A 24,468-nucleotide genomic window follows, 5' to 3' on the forward strand; every position below is an offset into this window, starting at 1 on the left:
CTAGGATGAAAGACAAAGTTGCTAATAACAATCTAAGTCAGTAGAGAACAAATCGTCCTACCAGAATAGCCTAGTTTTAAATAGGCATTGACTGAGTCCCAGGATGATCCAAGAGCTCAGAGCATAATTCATTGTTGTATACTTATTTATTCCCTGCAAAGAATCACTTTATTCTTTCAGAAGAAAGCGAAGTCTGGTCATGAGAAAGGGAAAATTTTCTTGTCAATCAACTAATCTACATTTTTCATGCCTATTGTGTGTGCATCAGTGTACTAAGAAATATGTAGGAGGTGCATGGCTGTATAGCAACTGGATAGAAAAGATCAGAACATATTAAATAAGCAACATAAAAATATAACATTAAGAAATGTTAAATTATCAAGGACTAATTATGAAACCATCTGATGTGGTTTCAAGAAAAATGGATTCCTAAACCCAACCCCAGAAATACTAACCTAAGACTTATCAGAGGCAGGGCTCAGGATGAGGCCCAGGGCCCATTTAAGTCCTCCAGATGGTTATGATAGTCAAGCTAGGCACACTACCTTAGAAATCCAGAAGAGGAAAATTAATTTTAACTGGTACAGTCAAGGAACACCTCTGTGGCACAGTGAAGCTGAGCTCAGCCTTGAGGGCAGGGTAGAAAGTAAACAAAGCAACAGAGAGACCAAAGAGCATCTGTGCACTTGCCTGGAGCAGGAATGTTACCTGGGACAAAGTGCTAAGGAAGCTTTGGAAAGTAGAGAATGAGTGCCTAAAACAGTCAGAGAAGGCTTCCCCCAGACTGAGTTTTAAAGATTGGCAGGAAGAATCTGTCAAACAGAGAATGAGGGAAAGGGGATTTCAGGCAGAAGAAACAACTTATACACAGTATAGAGATGTAGCATGGCAAGATGTGTTAAGTGAAGAGCAGACGTTCTATATGACCAGTGAAGGAGATCAGAATGTGCCACCCCAAAATAATGAGAGTTTGGCATGTAGACAAAGAATGCCACCTGCCATATCAGCAAACAAAGGATGTAGTGACCATCAGCCCCTGCGGCTGCCCCCGGTGGTACACCCTGAGGGGATTCAGGATGGAAAAGAACAGGATACTGGCCCTAGATAGTTGAGGTGCATATCAAAGGAGTAATTTCATCAAGCCCAGACTCTTGCATCTTCTCATACATAGAAAAGCACTAAATTCATTAACTTGAGATGTGTGTTTTTTCTTTAATTAACAGTAATATTTTGATGTGCTGACTACCTGGTTTCTATTGCAAAAACTCCTATATACCCTAGCTCCTCCCTTTCTTCTTTAGAGCAGTCCCTCAGAGCCTTATGAGAGGCTGTCTCTGGGGCTTAAGTCCTCAGCAAGTCCGCTGAATAAAACATAGGTCTCAACTTTTAGGTTGTGCAATTTTTTCAGTTGACAGGCATATAGATTATTTTGAGCTGAAGTCAACTGAGAATCAACAGATGCAGAAAGAAGTCTTAGCAGAGCTTCCATTAAATGACTAAAAGCAGAAACTTCTAAGAAACTAAGAGTGTCATAAATCTCCACTCTGGGGGAGTTTTATGGCCATGAAGAAGAAAGAAAGTTGTGGAATGAATCTACACAAATAAACCTTACTAAAATAATGCTGATCTTCCATTACTTTCCCCATACATGTACCTTCCCACAATTTATCCCCCCTAGAAACTCAACCTCCCTTCCCTTTGTTTAGTCACTTCTTCACAATGTATCGCTCTTCACTAAAGTGGTATATAAACTCTGAAGTCTAACCATCTCTTTGGGGTTTTCACTTTATTTCTCTGAAGCACCATGAGCATTAATAATAATAACAACAGGGACTTCCCTGGTGGTGCAGTGGTTAAGAATCTGCCTGCCAATGCAGGGCACACGGGTTCGAGCCCTGGTCCGGGAAGATCCCACATGCCGCGGAGCAACTAAGCCTGTTAGCCACAACTACTGAGCCCACGCACCTAGAGCCTGTGCTGCGCAACAAGAGAAGCCCGCGCACCGCAACCAAGAGTAGCCCCCACTTGCCGCAACTCGAGAAAGCCCATGTGCAGCAACAAAGACAATGCAGCCAAAAATAAAGAAATAAATGAATAAATTTTTAAAATATGTATATATAATAATAACAACAACATCAATAAAAATTTGTGTGCCTTTTCTCCTGTTAATCTGTCAGTTTAATTTGTAGGCCCCATTCATGAACCTAAGAGGGTACAGGAAAAAATTTTCTTCCCCTATACTAGAATGGGCAGAGGAGGAAGAAGGAGACCCCTATGAGAGACAGGGTAAGAGAAGTGGTCAACATGATTAAGAAGTAAAAGAATAAAACTGAACTTCTCAAACCCTCAGGGGAGAAAGTAAATTGCTGGATGTACATGCATATGATATATTGTGCGAGTGATAGGATCCAGAAACCACAAAGAATGAGTAGATTCATGTCCCATCTAAAAGAGGCAGCCTTCTCAACCCAAGCCAACAGCTGCCTTGTTGGGCATGAAGGACCTGGTGCTGCCAAGTCATCTGATTTATGTTTTCAAGAAAACCCAGAAATTCAGATTTTTAGATAATATCTCCAAACTTTTAAATAATGACTCAAAATTCTTCAAGTTATTATTTAGGCCAAAACCCCACACAACTCCTGGCCCGATATGGATGCTAGTTTATCACTTCTGGGCTAGAGTTTAATAAACTCTTACTGCATCCAAATTAGACCAGTGTCTGTGTGATTCACTATGTGCCTAATTCATGGGTTGGCAGAACATGGCAGCTAGGCTGAAGACATTTTGGGAAAGAACAAAAATCAAGTTTGGAGCTTTTATTCTGGAAAGACCTGTTTATGTCTGTATATATCTATAACCACATCTATATGATTTATATCTATGTATATATATATATCTATATCTTCCTCAATTTAAATATAGACATTATTCTCAAACTTTGCAATATTTTTCAAAAATTGCCAGGGCTTAGAAAGTATACTATCACAGCCAGAGGCATGATTTGAAAAAAAGCATTCTTTATTAGTGAACAGGTATACCTCATTCTATTGTGCTTCACTTTATTGTGCTTCACGTTTTTATAAATTGAAGGTTTGTGGCAACCCTGCCTCAAGCAAGTCTACCAGCACCATTTTCCCAACAGCATTTGCTTACTTTGTGTCTCTGTGTCACATTTTGGTAATTGCTGCAATACTTCAAATTTTTCATTATTATTATATTTGTTAAGGTGATCTGTGATCAGTGATCTTTGATTGTAATTGTTTTGAGTTACCACAAACTGTGCTCATATGAGATGGCTAATTTAATAAATGTTGTGTATGTTCTGACTGCCCCACTGACAAGCTCTTCCCTGTCTCTCTCCCTCCTCAGGCCTCCCTATTCCCTGAGACACAACTATATTTAAATTAGGCCAGTTAATAATCCTTCAGTGGTCTCTAAGTGTTCAAATGAAAGGAAGAGTCACACACCTCTCACTTTAAATCAAAAGCTAGAAATGATTAAATTTAGTGAGGAAGGCATGTCTAAAGCTGAGAGAGGCCATAAGTTAGGCCACGTGTGTCAAACAGTCAGCCAAGTTGTGAATGCAAAGGGAAAGTTCTTGAAGGAAATTAAAAGTGCTACTTCAGTGAACACACGAATGATAAGAAAGTAAGACAGCCTCATTGCTGATATGGAGAAAGTTTTAGTGATCTGGTTAGATCACACCAGCCACAACACTTCCTTAAATTAAAGCCTAATGCAGAGCAAGGCCTTAACTCTCTTCAATTCTGTGAGGAAGGGACGTAAGAAAAGTTTGAAGCGAGCAGAGGTTGGTTCATGAGTTTTAAGGAAAAAAGCCATCTCCATGATGTTAAAGTGCAAGGTGAAGCAGCAAGTGATGATGTAGAAGCTGCAGCAAGTTATCCAGAGATCTAGGTAAGATAATTCATGAAGGTAGCTACCATAAACAACAGATTTTCAATGTAGAGGAAACAGCCTTCTACTGGAAGAAGATGCCAGAAGACTTTTATAGCTAGGGAGAAGTCAATGCCTGGCTTTAAAGCTTCAAAGGACAGGCTGACTCTCTTGTTAGTGATTAAGGTAGCTGGTGACTTAAAATGAAGCCAATGCTCTTTTACCATTCTAAAAATCCTAGGGCCCTTAAGTATTTTGCTAAATCTACTTTGCCTGTGCTCTATCAATGGAATTACAAAGCCTGGATGTCAGTACATTTGCTTACAACATGGTTTACTAAATATTTTAAGCCCACTGTTGAGACCTACTGCTCAGAAAAAAAAAAAAAAGATTCCTTTCCAAATATTACTGCTCACTGATAATGAACTTGGTCACCCAAGAACTCTGATGGAGATGTACAATAAGATGAATGTTGTTTTCATACCTGCAAACACAACATCCATTCTGCAGCCCATAGATCAAGGAGTAATTTCAACTTTCAAGTCTTATTATTGAAGAAATACATTTTGGTAAGGCTGTAGCTGCCTTAGGTAGTAAGTCCTCTGGTGGATCTGAGCAAAGTACAGTGAAAACATCCTGAAAAGGATTCACCCTTCTAGATGCCATGAAGAACATTTGTGGTTCATGGCAAGAGGTCAAAATATCAACATGAATAGGAGTTTGGAGGAAGTTGATTCCAACCCTCATGGATGACTTTCAAGGGGTTCGAGACTTCAGTGGAGGAAGTAATTGCAGATGTGGTGGAAATAGCAAGAGAACTAGAATTCGAAGTGATGCCCAAAGATGTGACTGAATTGCTACAATCTCATGATAAAACTTTAACAGATGAGGAGTTGCTTCTTATGGATGAGCAAAGTGTTTTCTTGAGATGGAATCTACTCCTGGTAAAGACTGTGAAGATACTTGAAATGACAACAAACGATTTAGAATATTACATAAACTTAGTTGATAAAGCAATGACAGGGTTGGAAACAATAGACTCCAGGTTTGAAAGAAGTTCTGCCGTGGGTAAAATGCTATCAAACAGCATTACATGCTACAGAGAAATCATTTGTGAAAGGAAGATTCAATTGATGTGGCAAACTTTTTTGTTGTCTTATTTTAAGAAATTGCCACAGGTCCCCAACCTTCAGCAACCACCACCCTGATTAGTCAGCAGCCATCAACATCAAGGCAAGACCCTCCACCAACAAAAAGATTATGACTTGCTGAATGCTCAGATGATGGTTAGCATTTTTTAGCAATAAAGTATTTTTAAATTAAGGTATAATGCTATTGCACACTTTATAGACTACAGTATAGTGTAAACATACATTTTATACGCACTGGGAAACCAAAAGATTCATGTGAATCTCTTTACTGTAATATCCACTTTATTGCCATGGTCTGGAACCAAACCTGCAACCTCTCCGAGGCATGCCTATAAGAGTATTTGAGACCCTACAAGATTAAATTCTACATGCTAATATTTAGGGAGGAAAAAGTACTGTTTTCACTGTGCAAGCTGAAAAGGACTTTAGTAGCATACACAAACTTTAATTTCATGAGCAACATGAGCAAATCTAGGGTCTTTCTTACTTTCTCCTTGTTGGAGAGTCATTCTAAGGGCAAATTCATTAAAACTGGAAAGTGCTATATATATATTTTAATATTTATTTATTTATTTTATTATTTATTTTGGTTGCGCTGGGTCTTAGTTGCAGGCTCCTTAGTTGTGGCATGTGAACTCTTAGTTGCGGCATGCATGTGGGATCTAGTTCCCTGACCAGGGATCGAACCTGGGCCCCCTGCATTGGGAGCATGGAGTCTTAACCGCTGCGCCACCAGGGAAGTCCCTATATATTTTTTCAGACTCTTTAAATTGAGGAAAAAATTATTTATTTTAGGTGTCTGTTTAATAAACTTTGAGAAACCATTTTATGACAAATGACAAATCTTATATTCAAGTTTGTACCGACTTACTTGCCATTACAAAAATTACCCTTCTATGAATATTAGAAGTAACTTTCTTAAGAATCTCAGCTGCATAAAAATTTAACTACTACATAATTCAAAACTTTGCCTATAATCATCTTTAAGGTTATGACATAAAAAGATATTCCTCTGAAAACTAAAATCAGTTTTCATTTCAATTTTCTCCATTACTTTTTTTTCACAAGTATAAAATGTTTTCTCTTTACTCTTTACAAGAATATTTGGAAAGGCTGGACTGTAAACTAAGATTATTCATTATTTCTAGTTGAACACCTTCTAAACAGAAAACTCATCTCTCAAAGATAATCTGATGGACTTTAGACAACTCTAACTGTTAGAAAACTCTTTCTTATATTGAACTGAGGCAAAAACCAGGCTTCCTAACTCCCAGATCAGAGTTTTTTCATATAATTCAGCTTGAATAAGGTCTTTAGATATCCAGGTTACAATACAAAAAAAAAACAATTTCAAAACAAAATGCAAATGATTCCTACTAGATCCTCTAGAAATGATGGCAATATTTACTTTTAAAAGCATTGATTTCATTGCAGTAAAGTCCTTTATAGAATTATTTTAAATAATAAAAAAACCACTTTGTGTTGGCTACCCTCCATTTACTCTAACAATTTGCATTAGGTAGAGAAGAATAATATATTTAGGGGAGTCATCATTTGTTCACTCACAAATACTATGTGTTATAACTTACAATGAAAAGTGAGTCAAGAATGAAAACTTCCCCCCCCAAATTGATTTTGCACTAAGTATTACTTTTTGTTTAGCACCTTCAACAACCCTATGAGAATAATTATTCCATTTTTATTGTAAGGTAATTATACACAAGATATACAAGCATACATAAGTTGAATACGTTGTTTATTCAACTAGCCAGATATTCCTATCTTTTCATAGCCTGCTTATAAATCCTTATTTGACTAGTCAGATAAGAAGAAATACGGATTTAGAGATACCTCAGTCTCAAGAGCCAGGTCCTTATTGGCCTTACCATTTTTGCAGACCATTAAGCCACTGAGTCCTTAGTGTCCTCATCTGCAAAATGGGAGTAATACTTACACAGCCTTATGGTGCTTGCATAAAATAATGTTGATCAAGGAAGTAATACTATGTCAAGCACACAGTAGGTACATAATAAATGTTAATTCCTTCCCCCCCCTCCAGATGGCGCAAAATAAGGAATTTAAAAAGATACTATTAAGGATAGGGAGCATTTATCCATTAGACACGAAAATGAGAACTACAAAATTAAATCTACTGGTATCAATGTGAAAACTCTTTAAAAAATGCCTACATAGTGCAGCGTATACCAATTTATAGTTAAATATAATTTTCTAAATATGCCATCACTTTGAAAACAATTTTTCTCATTTTTTCAATAATTTCTAAGCACATACCCAGCCAGTAACTGCAAAGAAACCACAACCCATCGTGAACCAAGTGTCACACCCTGCCAAATAATGCCAAATCAACAACGGTACAACAAAAATTTATTTACTCTTTAAACTGCGTGAATTTAAATCTATTCTATTTGAGATTGATACGGAGTGAAAACCTCCTCTTACCTCCGTTGCCCCTTTAAAATAAGATGCTTAGTGTCTGGGAAGGGCTTAAGGTGCAAAGTAAAGAATGTAAACGGAGGGAATGAAACAACTTCATGAGTACATTCGTGTCAAGGGAAAGTTGACTCCTCCCTAACCCTGAAATACAGCTACTACAGCCACAAGGAAATACAATGGTATGTTATCGGCCATTTTCCGCATTTGGCCCGTCTACCCCTGTGCTAAGGAAGACCGGAGCGCACGAATTTCCCCTTTCTCCATAACCCACAGCTAAAGCTAGAACACGCCAGCAGGCTGCAGACACCCACTCGGGTGACTGAGCTCCCGAGACTCAGTTTCACAGCCAGCACCCACCCAAGTCTTAAGACCCTCCCCACCCACGACGATCCTACCCCGCCCGCCTCGCCCCAAGATTCGCACATGCGTACACCCAATTAGGAGAAGTTGGAGCGTTCCCCGACTCTCCTAGTCCCCACGCCCAGCTGCCACGCAGCCAGTCCTCTTGCCCTTCTTTGGGCCGCTAGCTTCACTATTCAGTAATACGCATGTGCAAACGGTGTCTCCGGGCCACCCGTTAGCTGGCTGGAGCCGGACGGCAGGCGGAACCAAGTTTCTTGCGCACGCTCCAGGCATGCGCAGTGCAGGGCCTGAGGCGCCAGCTGTCGATTTGGAAGTTCCGGGGAGGCAGCGCATGCGCGAGTTTACGCGTTACCGGCGAAGAGGGGAGCCTGACGACTCGGAAATTTGAATACCACAGTAGCATGGAGTGTGACCTCATGGAGACTGACATCTTGGAGTCGTTGGAAGATCTCGGGTAAGACTGCCAGGGCACGGGTCTCCCAAACCGCACGCTGCTGGCGCCCCGGGAACTCCTCCTCCGCCCCAGTCAGAGACACCTGCCTCTCCACGCCGCACCCCGTGGCTCCTGACTGTCGCCTCCCTGTAGCTCCGGGACCCCAATGCCACGTCCACTGCCTGCCCTGCCGGGTCGGGGCCCTCCAGCTGCGACACCCTAGGCCTGCCCTGTGCTTCCTGCAGCCGAGTTACCCGCAGCGTTTGTCAGTCATGCGTGTCATTGTCTGGGTTTTGGTTCTCGCCACCACGCTCCCCGAGCTCCTCTCCTTGCGCCTCATTCTCCTGCCCTACCCCCTCACTCTGGAGGTTGCCAAAGTTGATTCTCTGTTTTCCTACTTGTTCTCCAAACTTCCTGCTCCTGTCTTGAGCCCCTACTCCTACCCCATCCCCCTACTCTCAAAAAAATCTGCTTTGCCCAGTCATGTATGCATGTGCCCAGGCTGCCCTCAGCCACAAGTCCGTGCGCTGCATACGTTCCGCCCGCCAGCTCACTTGTGCACTTAACCTGTCACCACCTTCCTGGGAACCACTGGCAGTTTCCCTTGACTCTGACACTCCTTCATTGAGCCACCGTTAGCCCTTACCCTTAGGGGCATCTTCACCCACCAAGTCCCTGCATATTTGTTGTGCATTTTGTCTCTCCTCGTGACAGTTAACTCCACCATAATTTATCAGTATCCAGAAGCTGGAAATAGGGATTCTTATCTCACTGGGTCACCCAGATCAGTGTACTCTGTTAAAACTTGAGAACTTAGAATTTCTTGGGCTAAATGTGGTTCCAGAAACAAACTGTATGATTAAATATTTGCCTACAGGTACGATATCAAAAAAAAAAAAAAAAGAAAAACAGATTTAGGTAACCATATTTATAAAGTAACAAGTCCTTTATCAAAACCTTCCCCGAGGTTTTTCCGTACCATGGAAACCTTTGGGGGAAACCTGTCTTCTTCAGGAAAGGATACCTTGGGTTCCCAAAATCTGCCCGTTTAAGTAACTTGTCCTGGCGCAGATTTTTATGAAAGGAAATGGTAGTGCTTATCATCTTTTTTTGTCAACATGAATTATCATTGTTCTTTTCTTTGGAACTTGCTCTTAATTGTCATGACTATTCTGGACTTTAGGCGGTTTATTTCTTTGATGAGAGCCTAAGTAGAAGTCACATTCAGCAAAATGGTGTCTTTTTGGTGGTCCTCTCAGACTAAATTGCTAAGTTTCACACATGAAACCATACAGTAAACATTTTTGATGAACACTTGTTCTGTTGACAGTGTTGATCTGAGCACTTAAGGGTACAGAGTGAGGTAGAAGAGAAGTTCACACTGTGAAAATATGCTGTGAGGAGAACTGAGGAGGGCCAGGAAAAGGAAAGGAAATGGGGAAGGAAAACTGGGAAAGGAAACAAGTCCTAAGCTTCCTAGAAGAAGTGACACTTAAGATTAATCTTGAAGGAGGAGTAGAGGGAGGATGGAGGTAAACTGTATTTAAATGTAATGCAGAATTTAAATTCTGCATGGATAGAGGTCCCTTAACAATTGGTGACGGATGCCATTTCTTCCCATTATTGTTCTTTTATTCTCTGTTAACTATGTTTTTCTTCTTTTGGGTACTATAAAAGTCATTGTTACTATAATAACTCCAGTTAAATAAATCATGGAGATGGGTTGTTATGTAAACCATGGATAGTCTGAAAACTTGACTATACATTTTAACCCATAACTGCCTAGTTTGGTGGCATTCAGTCATTAAAATTTAGCCTTAATTGAATGACATGTACTTTTCAAGGATTTACTGTGAAATATTAGAAATAAATGACCATTTATTTTTAACCTGGTACACAGTAGGAATTCAGTAATTACTTGTAGAATATATTAATAAAGTTTAAATGTGTAACACAAGGAGAAATTTCTAGGCCTAGTTTTTTTATTTCACTGTCTAATAATATGTGGTTTTGAATCTAGGTGCCAGGCTATATATAATCTCATTTTTTGTGTGAGATTTCTTCTGTCCCATTAAATATATAAACATATAATTATATTTTAGAAGGATTGACTGTTATCATTTCTCTAACATCTCTATACCTCTAAATATCGAGTTATCGTAAGCATATAATGTATCATATTTAATAAGTGCTTTTATCAATATTACATTTAAAAGAAGATAAAATAACCTTCTGAAGAATATGTATTTTAAAATTACCTTGAGAATGATAAAATTTTTAATTCTAGCTACTTTCTGGATTGAGGTTCATTGTTACTATTGTCTTTTATGAATGTTTGAACATTTAATAATTTTTTAAAATTACATTTGAATCACTTACAAAGGATTGGGATTCAGTTGCACCATTTCACCTAAACATCAACTCACCAGCAATTATTAAATTAATCTTCACATTTCTCTGGTACTAGTAAGTCTTACTAATCTTAACTATCATTAAATATCATTAAATATAGAAGGGGGAAATAAATGAATAATTGGAAAGCTTTTGCTTTTAAAGAAAGTCATTAAAAACCAAATCTAATTAATTTCTGGAAAAATTTCTAGAAAATATAACCTAAGTTTTATTTCTGAAATAGTCAACTATAGTATAACTGGTTATCACTTATAATCTAGTTTTAATACTAATTCAATTAAAGTAAGAAAGTAAACCTTTGTACAATAAGAGCTCTCAGTAAATGTACAGAGGTTGACATAATTTAGTACATGTGATTCTATTCAATATTCACATACTTTGAGGGGATTAGCTTGTTTTTTCTAATGGTTTAGTTTATTTATATTTGCAAGTTTAGAGACTGGTCATTGTAATTTATCTTTGTTAAACCATTGCTTAATTATACAAATAAAAATGTAAATACATTGTACCTGTAATGTATTAGATGTGATTTTATATTCTTCTGAAGTATAATTTCTTACTCACCAGTTACAAGGATCCATTGTTAGAAGATGTAATGTATTAGATGTGATTTTATATTCTTCTGAAGTATAATTTCTTACTCACCAGTTACAAGGGTCCATTGTTAGAAGATGGCGCTCTGTCTCAGGCAGTCTCTGCTGGAGCCAGTTCCCCTGAGTTTACCAAACTCTGTGCTTGGTTGGTGTCTGAATTAAGAGTGCTCTGTAAACTAGACGAAAATGTGCAAGCAACTAACAGTAAGTAAACATTCAGTTTTAGGTGCAAAATGTAAAAATAAAGTTTGTATTGTCAAGTGAACATTATCAGTACTACAGCTGAAATTTCAAGTTCTTTGTAAATGTAAAAAAAATTTTGTAAAGAAACCAAATGCTTTTTTCTCCTCCATTGTTTTTAGAGATAAGGTGATTCTGAAGTTGAAAAACTGGAATGTAGTCATACAACTGTTAAAAATTTGTGGAAGTTGAAAAGACCCTATTACTGAGACACAGAAAAATGGAGACAAGTATATATGAACTTTTCATTCTTTGTAACAACTTGTGAGATCTTAAATTGGTGGCTAGAACTAGAAATTGGGGCGTTTTTCTCTGAGGACTACCAAATTCCAGTACATATAGCATGTAAAGTAAATGCATTCCAATTCTGTTATACATAGGGAGAAAGAATACTTTATTAAGAAGCTTTCTGTGTCATAGGAATGTATCACTAGATGCATCAAAACTAGATCCAGCACCATCAGATTTATGGTGTTGAGAGCTGTTTTACATTTGCCAATTTTGTTAACTGCTTTAGCACTAGTTTTGATGCTGTGAAAGAGGCAAAAGCTTGGAATCTGATGCTGCACAACCTGGTTCCCTCCTATCATAGGTAAACCCATAACAGGAGATAAAGAAAAATGCCCACCTGCTAATCCACCCTTATGGAGAACTATACACATAATCCCATTTTTTTCCCCCACAGAATCTCATTTCAAAGAGCTCACTCTTGCATATTTAGTATATTTAATGTGTATACATCAGTGGCATCCAATTCTAATTATTAAGGAGAGTATAGTGTAACAGTAGTAGCAGCAGCTTACACTTACTGAGCACTAGCCATATTCTAAGCACTTTACTAGTGTTAACTCATTTAAACCTCAGGGCAACCCTACCAGGCAACTTTTATTACTCTTTTATACGTTAAACGAGGAAGCACAAAGGTTAAGTACATTGCCTGAGGTCACACAACCAGTAAGAGCTTCAGTCCCCAGCAGTCAAGTTTGGGAGCCAGTGTTCTTCACGCTGCCTCTTGACCTAACATTTCAGAGATTGTAGGTGCCCTTGAAAACACCTATACGGTGTTAACTGTTTATAACCAGGAGCCCTGTTGTTCAAATGAAAACATCTTATAGAAGTCAATATAAAGCAGGTAAAAAGTGTGGCTGTTTTAGTTGAAGTTGAGAGGGACTATTTTGAGCACAGCTGTCTCCTCCCCGGCTGCCTGTAACGGAGTTCTTTGGAACTGAAGTTCACGGAACACAGCTTGCAAAACATTGATAATACATTCTTCCCATTCTATAGGTGAGAAAATGGACTCAAATCAAGTGACTCTCAAAGTTTGTTAGTTAAATTTTACCCCTTTGTGATATTGGTTAGAGAACTATCAAAATAGTAAAGAAGAAAGAACATTGCTTTTCCTTGGTTCACCCAGTAAGCCCTATACTTGACACATTATGAGAAAACAGAAACACAGATCATGTTCGCCATCTTCAAATATAGTCTACCTGGGAATTTTAGGCACAACTGAAACAACTGGAGATTAGAACAGTAGTTAAATACTTCACTTTGTGGTTCACAGGGGAAGGAAATCAGTGAGTGTAGCAGGCCCTGGGGAAGGTTTCATCAAGGAGCAAGACCACTGGGCTTTGATGGATAGGTGGGGTTTGATAGAGGAGGAGAGAGTAGAGGGCATATCAATCACCAGGAGTCACTTAAGTGAAGACACGCAAGTAGAAATGAGACTGACTATTCCTGGGACAGTGAGGAGACTGGCCTGGCACAAATAGAGGGAATGTTTGTGGAGGTTGTAGGTAACTACTATATACATGTAGTAGGAACTACTCCTAACAATACACTGGGAAGGGCAAGCAGAGAGGCTATGAAGAATCTTTAAAGGCAAACAGAAAAAATTAGATTGGATGAGGTAGAAATTAGGAAGCCATTAAAGGTTCTCAAACAAGGCAATAACCTAATGAAAACTGTTTAAGAAAGCACATTGGCAGTGGTGTGAGAAAGAATGAATTAGAAGAGACAGGAACTTGTGTTAGGAGAATACTTTTAAAATTTTCAATTTATATATAATTACTATGCCAATGGGGAAAACAATAATTTTTATTAAATAAGATTATTTTAATTCTTAAAAGGCCCAAGTGAAGCTGAAGAATTCCAGCTTGAGGTGAGTGGGCTACTAGGGGAGATGAACTGTCCATATCTTTCACTGACATCTGGGGATGTGACCAAGCGCCTTCTCATTCAGAAGAACTGCCTCCTTTTGCTCAGTAAGTTCATGGCTACTAGAATGTAGTCATTCTTTTTTATTTATGTTTTCCATGGCTAATAAATGGGTGTAAAGAAAACTTTGTTAAGTTTCTAACTAAGAAGCTAATGATGGGTCCATGCGCTGGTAGCAGTGTCATTTTGTAATTGCTACTCTTTTATGGTTTGAATTTGGTGTGGTGTTCAGCCTGGTGTGCTTCACCTAACATGACCAGAGGTAGTGCTGGAGGGTTATGCAAGTGTGTGATCACCACACCTCAGTGTTCTAGACTAGAAACACATTTTAAAGTTAACTAGGAAGATATTGTGGGAATAATGAAGATTTTTTTTTAATTAATTTATTTGAGGACAGTAACCATTCTAGGTGCAGTAAATGGTAAATGTAATTATTTAAAGTATTTTGTTGATATTTCTTTGTGGCTGGGTAATTGTTTGGGGATTTTGGTTTTGTTTGTAAAGATGTCAAATTACAATGTAAACATTTCTGGAATACTATTTGGATTGTTCCTGTACTTACTGATCATTCTGGGAAGTAAATTTTTAGGAAAAATTCTCTCCTTCCATGTTTTTTAAATATACTAACTACTGTTTCTCTCTTCACCCTGAGAAACAATAAGTAGACTCACAAATTTTATTGCCTTGTATAAACTCTCCAATAAACACCACCAGTAGTCTTAAACTCAGAATTTTTGTAGCATTCTGAGACACGCTTAGAGGAAACTTTGGTTAACTGAATATTATAGTTCTTATTATGACAAACGCCATTCAGAGGATCTTTTAAATGTTCGTCTTTACAACTGAACTTTGGCTTCTGAAAAGTGATGCAACTCCTATTTTGAAGGTTCAGTCAAAGAAAAAAAAAGTGTGTTCACAGCCATTATACTTAGGAACTAAGGTATTCCAAAATCACTTTCTTAATTTCCCCTTTGTCAGATGATTGTTACTAGGTGGGTATGGGGGCAGGGGATAGACACATAACGTTAGATATTGCTTTAGATATTGATATTGCTGCATATAGTTCTTATGCATGCATTCATTATCCTTCAAATTGTATAATTTCAATAACTGGCTCAGCCACAGTATACTCACTGAATCTTCCTTTGTAGCACTGCTTTTCCTTTCCAATACCTGATATTTGGCACTTAGAATATGTTATCTTACATAGGAAGACAACAGCTGTGTGGAAAGCTCAGTAATGACCCTGAATAGCTAATTCTTCCAAAGAGCTCAGAGTTTGGTCTTTTTGGTACTGATACTTATAAAAACCACTTGGAATATAAATATTTATAAAAATGCCTTTAACTCTTTCCTGTTTCTTAAGCAAGTGTCCTGAACATTATTATTTTGGACTCAGGGTCATAATTATATTTTAATGTGCTATCACCCCTCAAAAGCTTTTCAAGAATATATAACTATTTGCTCCTCAACTAAATGACTATATCAAATAAAGGTTACTCTGCTCTTCGAATTCTTCATACATACATACACACTGCTCCCTTCCTTCTCTTTATCTTTGCTTCTGCTCTTTGCCTTTTCGAAAATATTCCCTAGTTTGTATTCTCTCTCATGCTAGTATGCATTTATGTACATATACTCATTCTCTCTTCGCGCTGTATAAATATTTCTCATCTTTCCAAGTATCAGTTTTCACATCTCGATGCTATAATTATACTTGCTTATTCCAGCACCCTTACCTTACTGATTTGAATCTTTTAATACATTGCATTCTGAGGGGGAAAATAAACCAACCACATTAGAATTGTTAGTAAAATAGAATAGTCTATTCTCTAATAGTCTGTAGTGGCTGAAAAACTCTCATGTATCGGATTAAGAACTGTTGTGGCTGTTCATTGGCCTTTGTGGTTGTTAGGATATTTCCCTTAGGTATAATTAGTCAGATATCTTTGATGCATATATTCTTTATTCCTAACTAGAGTGTAGAGATCTTTTTTGTTTGTTTTGTACAATACCTACAGTGCCTTTCCTGGTACTTTGAACACATCAGTTACAGTTAATGTTTTTCAACAGGAATTGTGTTGGTAAACTAATTTTGTGAATGCCTGAGCTATGTTGTCCCAAATTTAGAGACCAGTTTATTAAATCACATAATATATGATTTTCTAGAGCAAGGGTTGGCAAACTTTTTCTTAAATGGCCAGATAGTAAGTATTTTCAGCTTCCTGGGCCATAAGGTCTCTGTCACAGCTACTTAACCTTGCTGTTGTAGCATGTAAGCGGCCGTAGATGATATGTAAATGAATCAGAGTGTGGCAGTGTTCCAATAAAACCTTATTTGCAAAATCAGTTGATTATTTTCATGACACTGGGGTTTTACTGTTTCGATCTTTTAACTCATACAGTTTGGTATATGGAACATGTTAAGATTATATCAAACCCATTTAGAAGACCTTTCCAGAAACTTAGCTGTGTTTATTCTAGAATAGGATTTGGCAGCTTTTCAGAAATGATCTGCCAAAATTATGACCGCTGTACTTCTCACATTACACCTTGGGTGTAGGAAATGAGATATTCAAGCTGATCATTCTTTTATACTTATAATAGGGCTTAAGAGCCCAGAAAATGTCTTTTTCCAAAGCTATCTTCCTAACATTGTCAGAAGGGTCTCACTTTGTCACATAACCTGAAATCCTGAGATCCACATGATTATTAAACATCTTTTATAACAAGTTAAATGTCCTTGGGAAGGTTAAAGTAATAAGATTGAGTATTTATACCTTCAACTGAATTACCTGAAGCAGATTGCAGCCCTCATTATACCTGCCTGAAATCAACACACAAAGGGATGACATTGATACGAAAGGACTCTGTCCAGAAATGATTAGAAAGTTTTGGGGTTTTTTTTTTTTCCCCAGGGGAGGGGGTGAGAATGAGGAACATAGGAGGAAAGGGAATATTGAGAAGAATATAGATGGAAGAGGGTTTTCTGTGAACAGCTGGAGGGTGACCTTAGGCTACTGGAGACCATGTAAAAGGAATGTTTGGAACTTTAGTTACTAGTTTCCCCCTTCTCTTGTAAGTGAAGCTTTGACTACTTAAAAATGTTCTTTCACTCTGGTCTTAAACAGACTACCTGAGTTTTGGAAGGTAAGAGGACAGGATAGTTGCATCACTGGTGTGTATCAGTTGTGAGAAGTAAAAAAAAATAATAATATAACTTTTTAACTGTTGCTGAAAATTGGCCGCCTGCCACCTTTTGCAAATTTGTTAACAGATGCCAGCCCCTGTTCTGGAGGTTCCTTAATAGTGAAATGCAAGAATCCACATTTTAAGATGTGATCTACCTTGATCCTTTGATTTCAAAGAAGAATTGCTTGCTTTTAAATCAGGCTTTAAACATATATTGGTTAAATACTGAATTACAGAACCAGTTTATATGTTACATCATTTGCAGGTAAAAATTGTTTTCCTTTCTTGTTTTTATCCATTCTTGCAGCTTTAAAAGTTACATATCATTAGGTCTATAGAGTTGTGACTCCAGACTTATGACTATTAATTGTAGCTGTATCTCATTTTGAAATCTTATTTTGTTTACTTCAGCATACCTCATCTCAGAACTAGAAGCTGCCAGAATGCTCTGTGTGAATACTCCTCCAAAAAAAGCTCAAGAAGGAGGCGGTAGTGAGGTCTTTCAAGAGTTGAAAGGCATATGTATTGCTCTAGGAATGTCCAAACCTCCAGCCAATATAACTATGTTCCAATTCTTCAGCGGGATTGAAAAAAAAGTAAGACCTTTAGTACCAGATTGTAGTGTATTAAAGGCATAGTCCTACAGTTGTTTGAAATGAAGCAAGTTAATTTCTCTTAATGGGAACCTAATGTGCATATTATTAAGTGATTGTTACTAAATAAGTTTTGGGTTTTAAGTCCTAGATACCTTCAAGAGAAATTGGTATTTTACTGTTTTTTTTTTTTTAACATGTTAGCATGTTTCTTTTTCAAAAAGGAAACTTTGCACTTTGATTTATAAACTGAAATAAGCTAGAAATAATGTAAAAAGAATTAGGACTTGCATCCGTTTAAAAAACTTATTTTATCATTGAACTTTGATGCAATTAATTTTAAGGTCCTTATCATTAAATGTTACCACCATTCTCCCCATTGACTGGACAGAAAAGGATGTAAATGTTTGGGATTTTAATCCAGTCACTTCGAGTCTTACATGTTTCAACTGGCAAACTAGATGTGTTGACTGCTAATATAATCTAGTATGTGAAAATAAGTCAGAATTATTTTATACCACATGTTATCAACAGTTATGAGTTTTTATATAATAGATTAGGAACAAGCAATTTTAATTAAAAATTAATGAACAGAAGAGAATGATATTTGTTATAGCGGAGTTATTCTCTATATGCATATCTGCTGGACTCTAAGAATTGGTACATTTGCATTGTGGGGTAGATGGACTCCATGATGCACAAATTTGGCTGAACTCTACAGGGGAGCAGCAGTGTATTCATAGTCCATATTTTTCTGTGTGTTCATTCATTCATTCAGCAAATACACATTGAATGCCCACTGTTGTCAGGCACTGTTCTAGGTGCAGTGAAGGACTCATGCTTCCATAGACACATGAGGAGTGGGTCAAGTGAGTGTCTTTATCGTGTGGGTCTTGTACATTTCAAAACATCCTCCACCTTTGCCTCTGTCAGGAATCTTCTTTTGATGGCAAGATATGATGGGAATTGGGAAGATGAGGAGGATGTGTGTTTTACTTTTAGATTTGTTTATTCATTTATGTTTTTGTGTCAGTTAAAGGAAACATTAGCAAAAGTTCCACCTAATCATGTGGGAAAGCCTTTATTGAAGAAGCCAATGGGACCGGCCCACTGGGTGAGTAGTAATCATCCTGAGTAAACTTTGTAAGGAGCCATCTACCTATCTCAGGATATTTATGTTTGTGTTTTTGAAGTTATATTTTCTAATGTGTAGTTTCCTAGGTGGACATCCTTAGAATCATTTTTGTTAATCTTAAGATTTATCCAAAATAATTTTATTTATGTAAGATTAGAAGCACTTCTTTCATGTTTGTAAATATTTCACACAGCTGATTAAATTGAAGTTCAGTATGATGCATGTTTCTAATTGCCAAATGGGTTGCCTTCAAGCCAAACACTTCACTGGGCTGAGCTTCACACAGTGAATTATAGGAAAACTAAATGAGAATTTTGTACTTTACATATTCTTTATTATGTTTTGAGACAGCATTGTTATGCCTATCATTTCATTAGTTTATTAGTACTTCTTATTCTATTTATTAAATAACCTAATTAATTTTGTGCTGAGTGCTGGGGATTCAGTTGTGAATAAAACAGATACAGTTTCTGCCCTTTTGGAATAGGGGGTCAAGCAGATTTAAATTCTAACTGGTCTTCTTAATTTTGTTTCAGGAAAAGATAGAAGCAATTAACCAAGCCGTAGCCAATGAATATGAAGTTCGGAGAAAGCTGCTAATAAAACGTTTGGATGTCACTGTCCAGTCTTTTGGCTGGTCTGACAGAGCTAAGGTACACATTATATCACTTAAAAGAGCAGAGTATTTATAGACATGATCCTTAAACATTCCTAGCACAGTTTAGATACAGTGGAGACTATAAAAGAGATACATAGGAGACACACATAGGAGTTTTTCTTTAGTGAGTTACTGAGTAGCAATTCTTTCAGCCATTCAGCAATAATAAAAACATTTATTTTTCAATTTTTTAATATTTTCCAACAAAGCTATATGTTATAAACCCTACTGGGAGTTCCCATTTGTGAGAGAAAAGGAGAGAGTATCTGAAAATTACTAAAAATAATAAATTTTACAATTATTTGTTTACCATACTTTAAGCTAGCAATTTAACTTGCTGATTAAATAAATTAATTAAATTAGAAATACTGGTTTTGGAGGACCAAATATTATGATCCATTTATAGAGAATTGGAAAATCTGGTAAGACTTTGTTTTATTTCAGCTTAAATAAGATAATCCAGGTAAAGGTCTTGGTCATTCAACAGGTATTTATTAAATATCTACTCTTTTATCAGTAAGTGGTAATTAATTGGCACAATTGATTAATTTGACCTTCTTAGAACCCTGAAATGGAACTAATTCTTGAACTTATGTGGAGGTTGGTCCAAATATGTTAGTATTCGATGTTCCGTTAATAGTGCATTCATTTTTAAAAGTAGATTTTTCTCTGAATTTTAATTGACTGAGAAAATGTTTTTCTTTAGTTTAGTTCTCCAGTTATCTTCCTAATACATTAGTTTCACCTAAAATCTTTAAACCATAGCATAGTCCTGTTTAGCTGCTAAATTGACGGGGTAGATATTTGAGTTACAGTATCTTAGTGTTGGAAAGGGGTTTTAGAGATCAGTCTTAACTCCCCTTATTTTGCAACTAAAGTGGAGAGCCAGGTAAATGGAAGGTCTTGCCTAAGATCTCACAGTGAGTCAGTAGTAACATGAGGAATAAACTATTCTCTTCTGGGACTGTTGAGGAAATACCAGTCCTTTCTTAAGTTGTCTTTGATAAAAACAGTCATTTTACTCTCGGCATAATACATATACTTCAAAAACAAAAACCTGCAACTCTCAGCTTGAAAAGCATGTAATGATTGATGATGGGTGTGTATTGACCCAAGGCATTAACACTACAGTCCTGGGGTTTTGTTTGTTTGGGTTTTTTTTGTTTGTTTGTTTGTTTTTAAATAAATTTATTTATTTGTTTGTTTTTGGCTGTGTTGGGTCTTTGTTGCTGCGCGCGGGCTTTTCTCTAGTTGCGGCGAGCGGGGGCTACTCTTCGTTGCAGCGCGCGGGCTTCTCATTGGGGTGGCTTCTCGTTGCAGAGCGTGGGCTGTAGGCACGCGGGCTCAGGAGTTGTGGCTCGCGGGCTCTAGAGCGCAGGCTCAGTAGTTGTGGCGCACGGGCTTAGTTGCTCTGTGGCATGTGGGATCTTCCCAGACCAGGGCTCGAGCCCGTGTGCCCTGCATTAGCAGGCAGATTCTTAACCACTGTGCCACCAGGAAAGCCCTAACTTGCTCTTTATATCCTTTGTTCATTCATCTTTTGTGGTCTTATGTTACACATGCATTAAATGTACTTCTACTAAATGGTTAAAGTAGACTCTTTTTCTTAATTATTATTTATGATAGAGGAAAGTATTACATGGGGGATCACTTTTGCAAGAAATATGTATCATGTTAACATAATTAGTTCAAATTAGTCACGGGTAACATTTTTTTACCTCATAGTAAGCAGATGAGAAAATTAAAAAAGCAAAATTGTTGAAATGGGTTTCCATTCTTATATTTAAATAGATAAAATGAAGGTGTTTGATCTGAGACCAATGGCATGGGGAACCTTTTTGTCCCACAGTCCTAAAGGGAAGCCCTTTTACCCCCATATCCCCCTCCCCCCATCATTCCCTGGGGACACGGGGGTAAAGGGGCTTTATCTCAGCTGTACTCTTAAGTTAGTTCTTCACTAGATAGGAGCAGTGGTGAGTATGTAACTTTTTCTCTCATCTGGAGCCTAGTAAATATTATCATCAGAAATTTTGGAAATCTTATTTAATATCAATGTTTCTATGTCATCTTGAAAATTGACATTTGTCTTTGAACACTTTCTTTCACAGAGTCAGACAGAAAAATTAGCGAAGGTTTACCAGCCAAAACGCTCAGTCTTATCTCCTAAAAGTACTATTTCTGTTGCCCACCTTTTGGCCGCAAGACAAGACTTGTCAAAGATTTTAAGGACAAGCAGTGGCTCTATAAGAGAAAAGACTGCCTGTGCCATCAATAAGGTGATGAGAGTACCTTTAGTTTTCTTTCAGATACATTTATTTCTGTTTATAAAATAAAGTAATTCAAAATTTTAAATGTCTTTCTTATCCCATAGGTGTTGATGGGCAGGGTTCCTGACAGAGGAGGTAGGCCCAATGAAATTGAACCTCCACCCCCGGAGATGCCACCATGGCAGAAAAGGCAAGATGGCCCCCAGCAGCCAGCAGGAGGCCGCGGAGCAGGGAGAGGTGGTTATGAACATTCCTCATATGGAGGACGAGGAGGTCACGAACAAGGAGGAGGGAGAGGCGGACGTGGTGGCTACGACCGCGGTGGCTACGACCACGGTGGCCGAGGGGGAGGAAGAGGAAATAAGCATCAGGGAGGCTGGACAGATGGAGGGAGTGGAGGGGGAGGTGGCTACCAAGATGGTAGTTATCGAGATTCCGGTTTCCAGCCGGGTGGCTATCATGGTGGCCACAGTGGTGGCTACCAGGGTGGTGGTTATGGTGGCTTCCAAACATCTACATATACAGGAAGTGGATACCAGGGTGGTGGATATCAGCAGGACAATAGATACCAAGATGGAGGGCATCATGGTGATCGAGGCAGTGGTCGCGGAGGGAGAGGTGGTCGCGGAGGCCGAGGTGGTGGACGTGCAGGCCAGGGAGGAGGTTGGGGAGGAAGAGGGAGCCAGAATTATCACCAGGGGGGACAATTTGAACAGCACTTCCAGCATGGAGGTTATCAGTATAATCATTCTGGATTCGGACAGGGCAGACATTATACTAGTTGAGGCTACAGAACCTTACATTTTGCTAGAGCTCAAGTAATAGAAACTTAGTTTCAGAATCCTGAATCCAGCATTGATTTTGAGTTAATGTGAGACCACAGGTGACAGGCAGATTCCTGCTTGGCATAAGCATTTGTAGGTCTTCATACAATACTGTTCATTTTGGGTTTTGTTTTTTTTTTTAATGGACTTACATAATGCTGTTTATTTGAGAAACACATACAGTATCTCTCCTTTGTATGAAGAATTTCTTAAAAGGTAATTAAAATTGCCTTTAATTGACCAGTAGACTAATTCCGCAGTCAGAACATGCATATTTTTCTGAACAAAATTACTTGAATAAGTAGTTTTCATGTTTTCAATATGCAGTTTTGAAAAATGAGGATTCTCCTAGATTTTTTTAGATTTACAACTAGGAAACCTTCCTCATATTAACAATCCATTTATATATATTTTCCTTAAAGTATTCTAATGCCTATTTTCCAAGCACAGTTCTGCCCTGATTGGCTTCTTATTCTGAGAGGTTATGCAACATTTGCTTCATGATAGAACTTCGAGGTCAGTTCCTATTAAATGAGCTCTTCTGCAGATAGCACATTCAGTAGCCTTACCCTTTGGATGGAATACTGTACCATATGCTCAACTCTGAAAATCTTGAACACGGCCAAAATCCGTAAAGATTATAAAAGCAAACTAAGTTGTGAATCTATAGTACACGTAGGCATTTAGTTAAGTATAGCAATTCAAACTGACCTGCATCCATTCAAAACAAGTTCCTCCTTCAACCTTATTTTTACTTGAAATCTGCTAGAAGAAACAGCAAACTGAAATTTGTTTTATGCACGAGTTAATACCACTGGCTCAGCAAATACAAGTTAGTTTGCTTTGGGCAGGAGACTTTTTTTGTAATGGAAAAAATGCACTACCAAGTAAGAGGACAGATTTTTGCTTAGAGCAGGAGGCCCTTTATTATTGCTGCAGAAAACAAAAGCCTGGCTGCGTTGATGTTTGACAGTCACCTTTACTGAAATCTACATGACGCTTCTTGCTGGGTTTTTGTACACGTAAATATTGTCAAGCTGTGAAAGAAAATGGCTGGAGGTGTGCTTTGTGTGAAAGGTGAGCAATAAAGTATTTGTATGTTCTCTCTCTGGTTTGAGTTTTATTTTAGCCACTTTTTTAAACTGAATTATTCAGGACGCTTGCTTCAAGCTTCTGAACTAAGGCCTTTGTTCCCCAAAGATTCTCAAGTGTTTCCTGGAAACATAATTTGTAGTGAAAGATAACCCTTACTCTAGAACCTTAAGTAAGTTGAAAAATAGCTATTTCCAAATTTACCTTTTATTATAACTTTATAGCTGGAAAACTTCACTACTTACCCCTGGCCCCTAGGTGTAGCTGTTGCTGCACAGTGTGTTAGGCAAAGATCCATTAATGGCCCTGATCTTTTAGGGGCTCTTTTGTTTATTTGTTTCTCCATTCTTCCTAAGAATGAGCAACATTTTGAACGAAGTGAATTGAAAATATAAATATATGTTTGTAAAAAGAAATAGTAAGTCCTTTTTCTACTAAATTGGGCTTTTTAGAGTAAAGAATCAACTCATGGCTTACCATTAAAAATAGTTCTGTTTGCTGTTGAGATAAGCACATTCTTTTGATTGCTGAAACCATTTTAAAAAGCCTTGATCATTTTGTTAATTTTACCTGTTTATTAGATTTTTTGACTGGCATTTACCATTCTAAAATGTTCAAACTTGAAGACAATTTAACATACTTTTACTTATCATTAAAGATTTTAAGTTCTGTCTTGAAAGTTGTTAAGTGTTCGTCTCTTTGCTTGATGCTGTTAAATATGTTTAGTATGTATAGGAGTTTTCTGTTAGAAATAAAATTGTCAAGGTTTCATATCTTAAAATGATATCTTAGAATGTTTTAACACATACCTTAGCATTTGCTTTAATCTGTTTTCCAGCCTCAGACTCCACAGTATACTTAATGAATATGTTTCATTCTTTTGACACATATAATTTTGATTTATTTTTATGGTTAGTGAATTACTTTTCATATGTGATTTTCATGTGATTACT

The 24,468-nt window shown here is 37.6% G+C and overlaps 1 protein-coding gene across 1 annotated transcript; it reads left to right on the forward strand.

Moving 5' to 3' along the window:
* The first annotated feature begins 8,158 nt into the window (after positions 1-8,158).
* On the forward strand, positions 8,159-23,526 carry FAM98A (family with sequence similarity 98 member A). Its single transcript, XM_059943610.1, has 8 exons — positions 8,159-8,316; positions 11,356-11,504; positions 13,667-13,801; positions 17,358-17,542; positions 18,573-18,653; positions 19,211-19,327; positions 21,441-21,608; positions 21,704-23,526. The coding sequence occupies exons 1-8, from the start codon at positions 8,264-8,266 to the stop codon at positions 22,382-22,384; spliced, it is 1,569 nt and encodes a 522-aa protein (XP_059799593.1). The 5' UTR covers positions 8,159-8,263; the 3' UTR covers positions 22,385-23,526.
* The last annotated feature ends 942 nt before the right edge of the window (positions 23,527-24,468 follow it).

The sequence above is a fragment of the Balaenoptera ricei genome, chromosome 13 (assembly GCF_028023285.1).
Source record: "Balaenoptera ricei isolate mBalRic1 chromosome 13, mBalRic1.hap2, whole genome shotgun sequence".
Classification (NCBI taxonomy): Eukaryota; Metazoa; Chordata; class Mammalia; order Artiodactyla; family Balaenopteridae; genus Balaenoptera; species Balaenoptera ricei.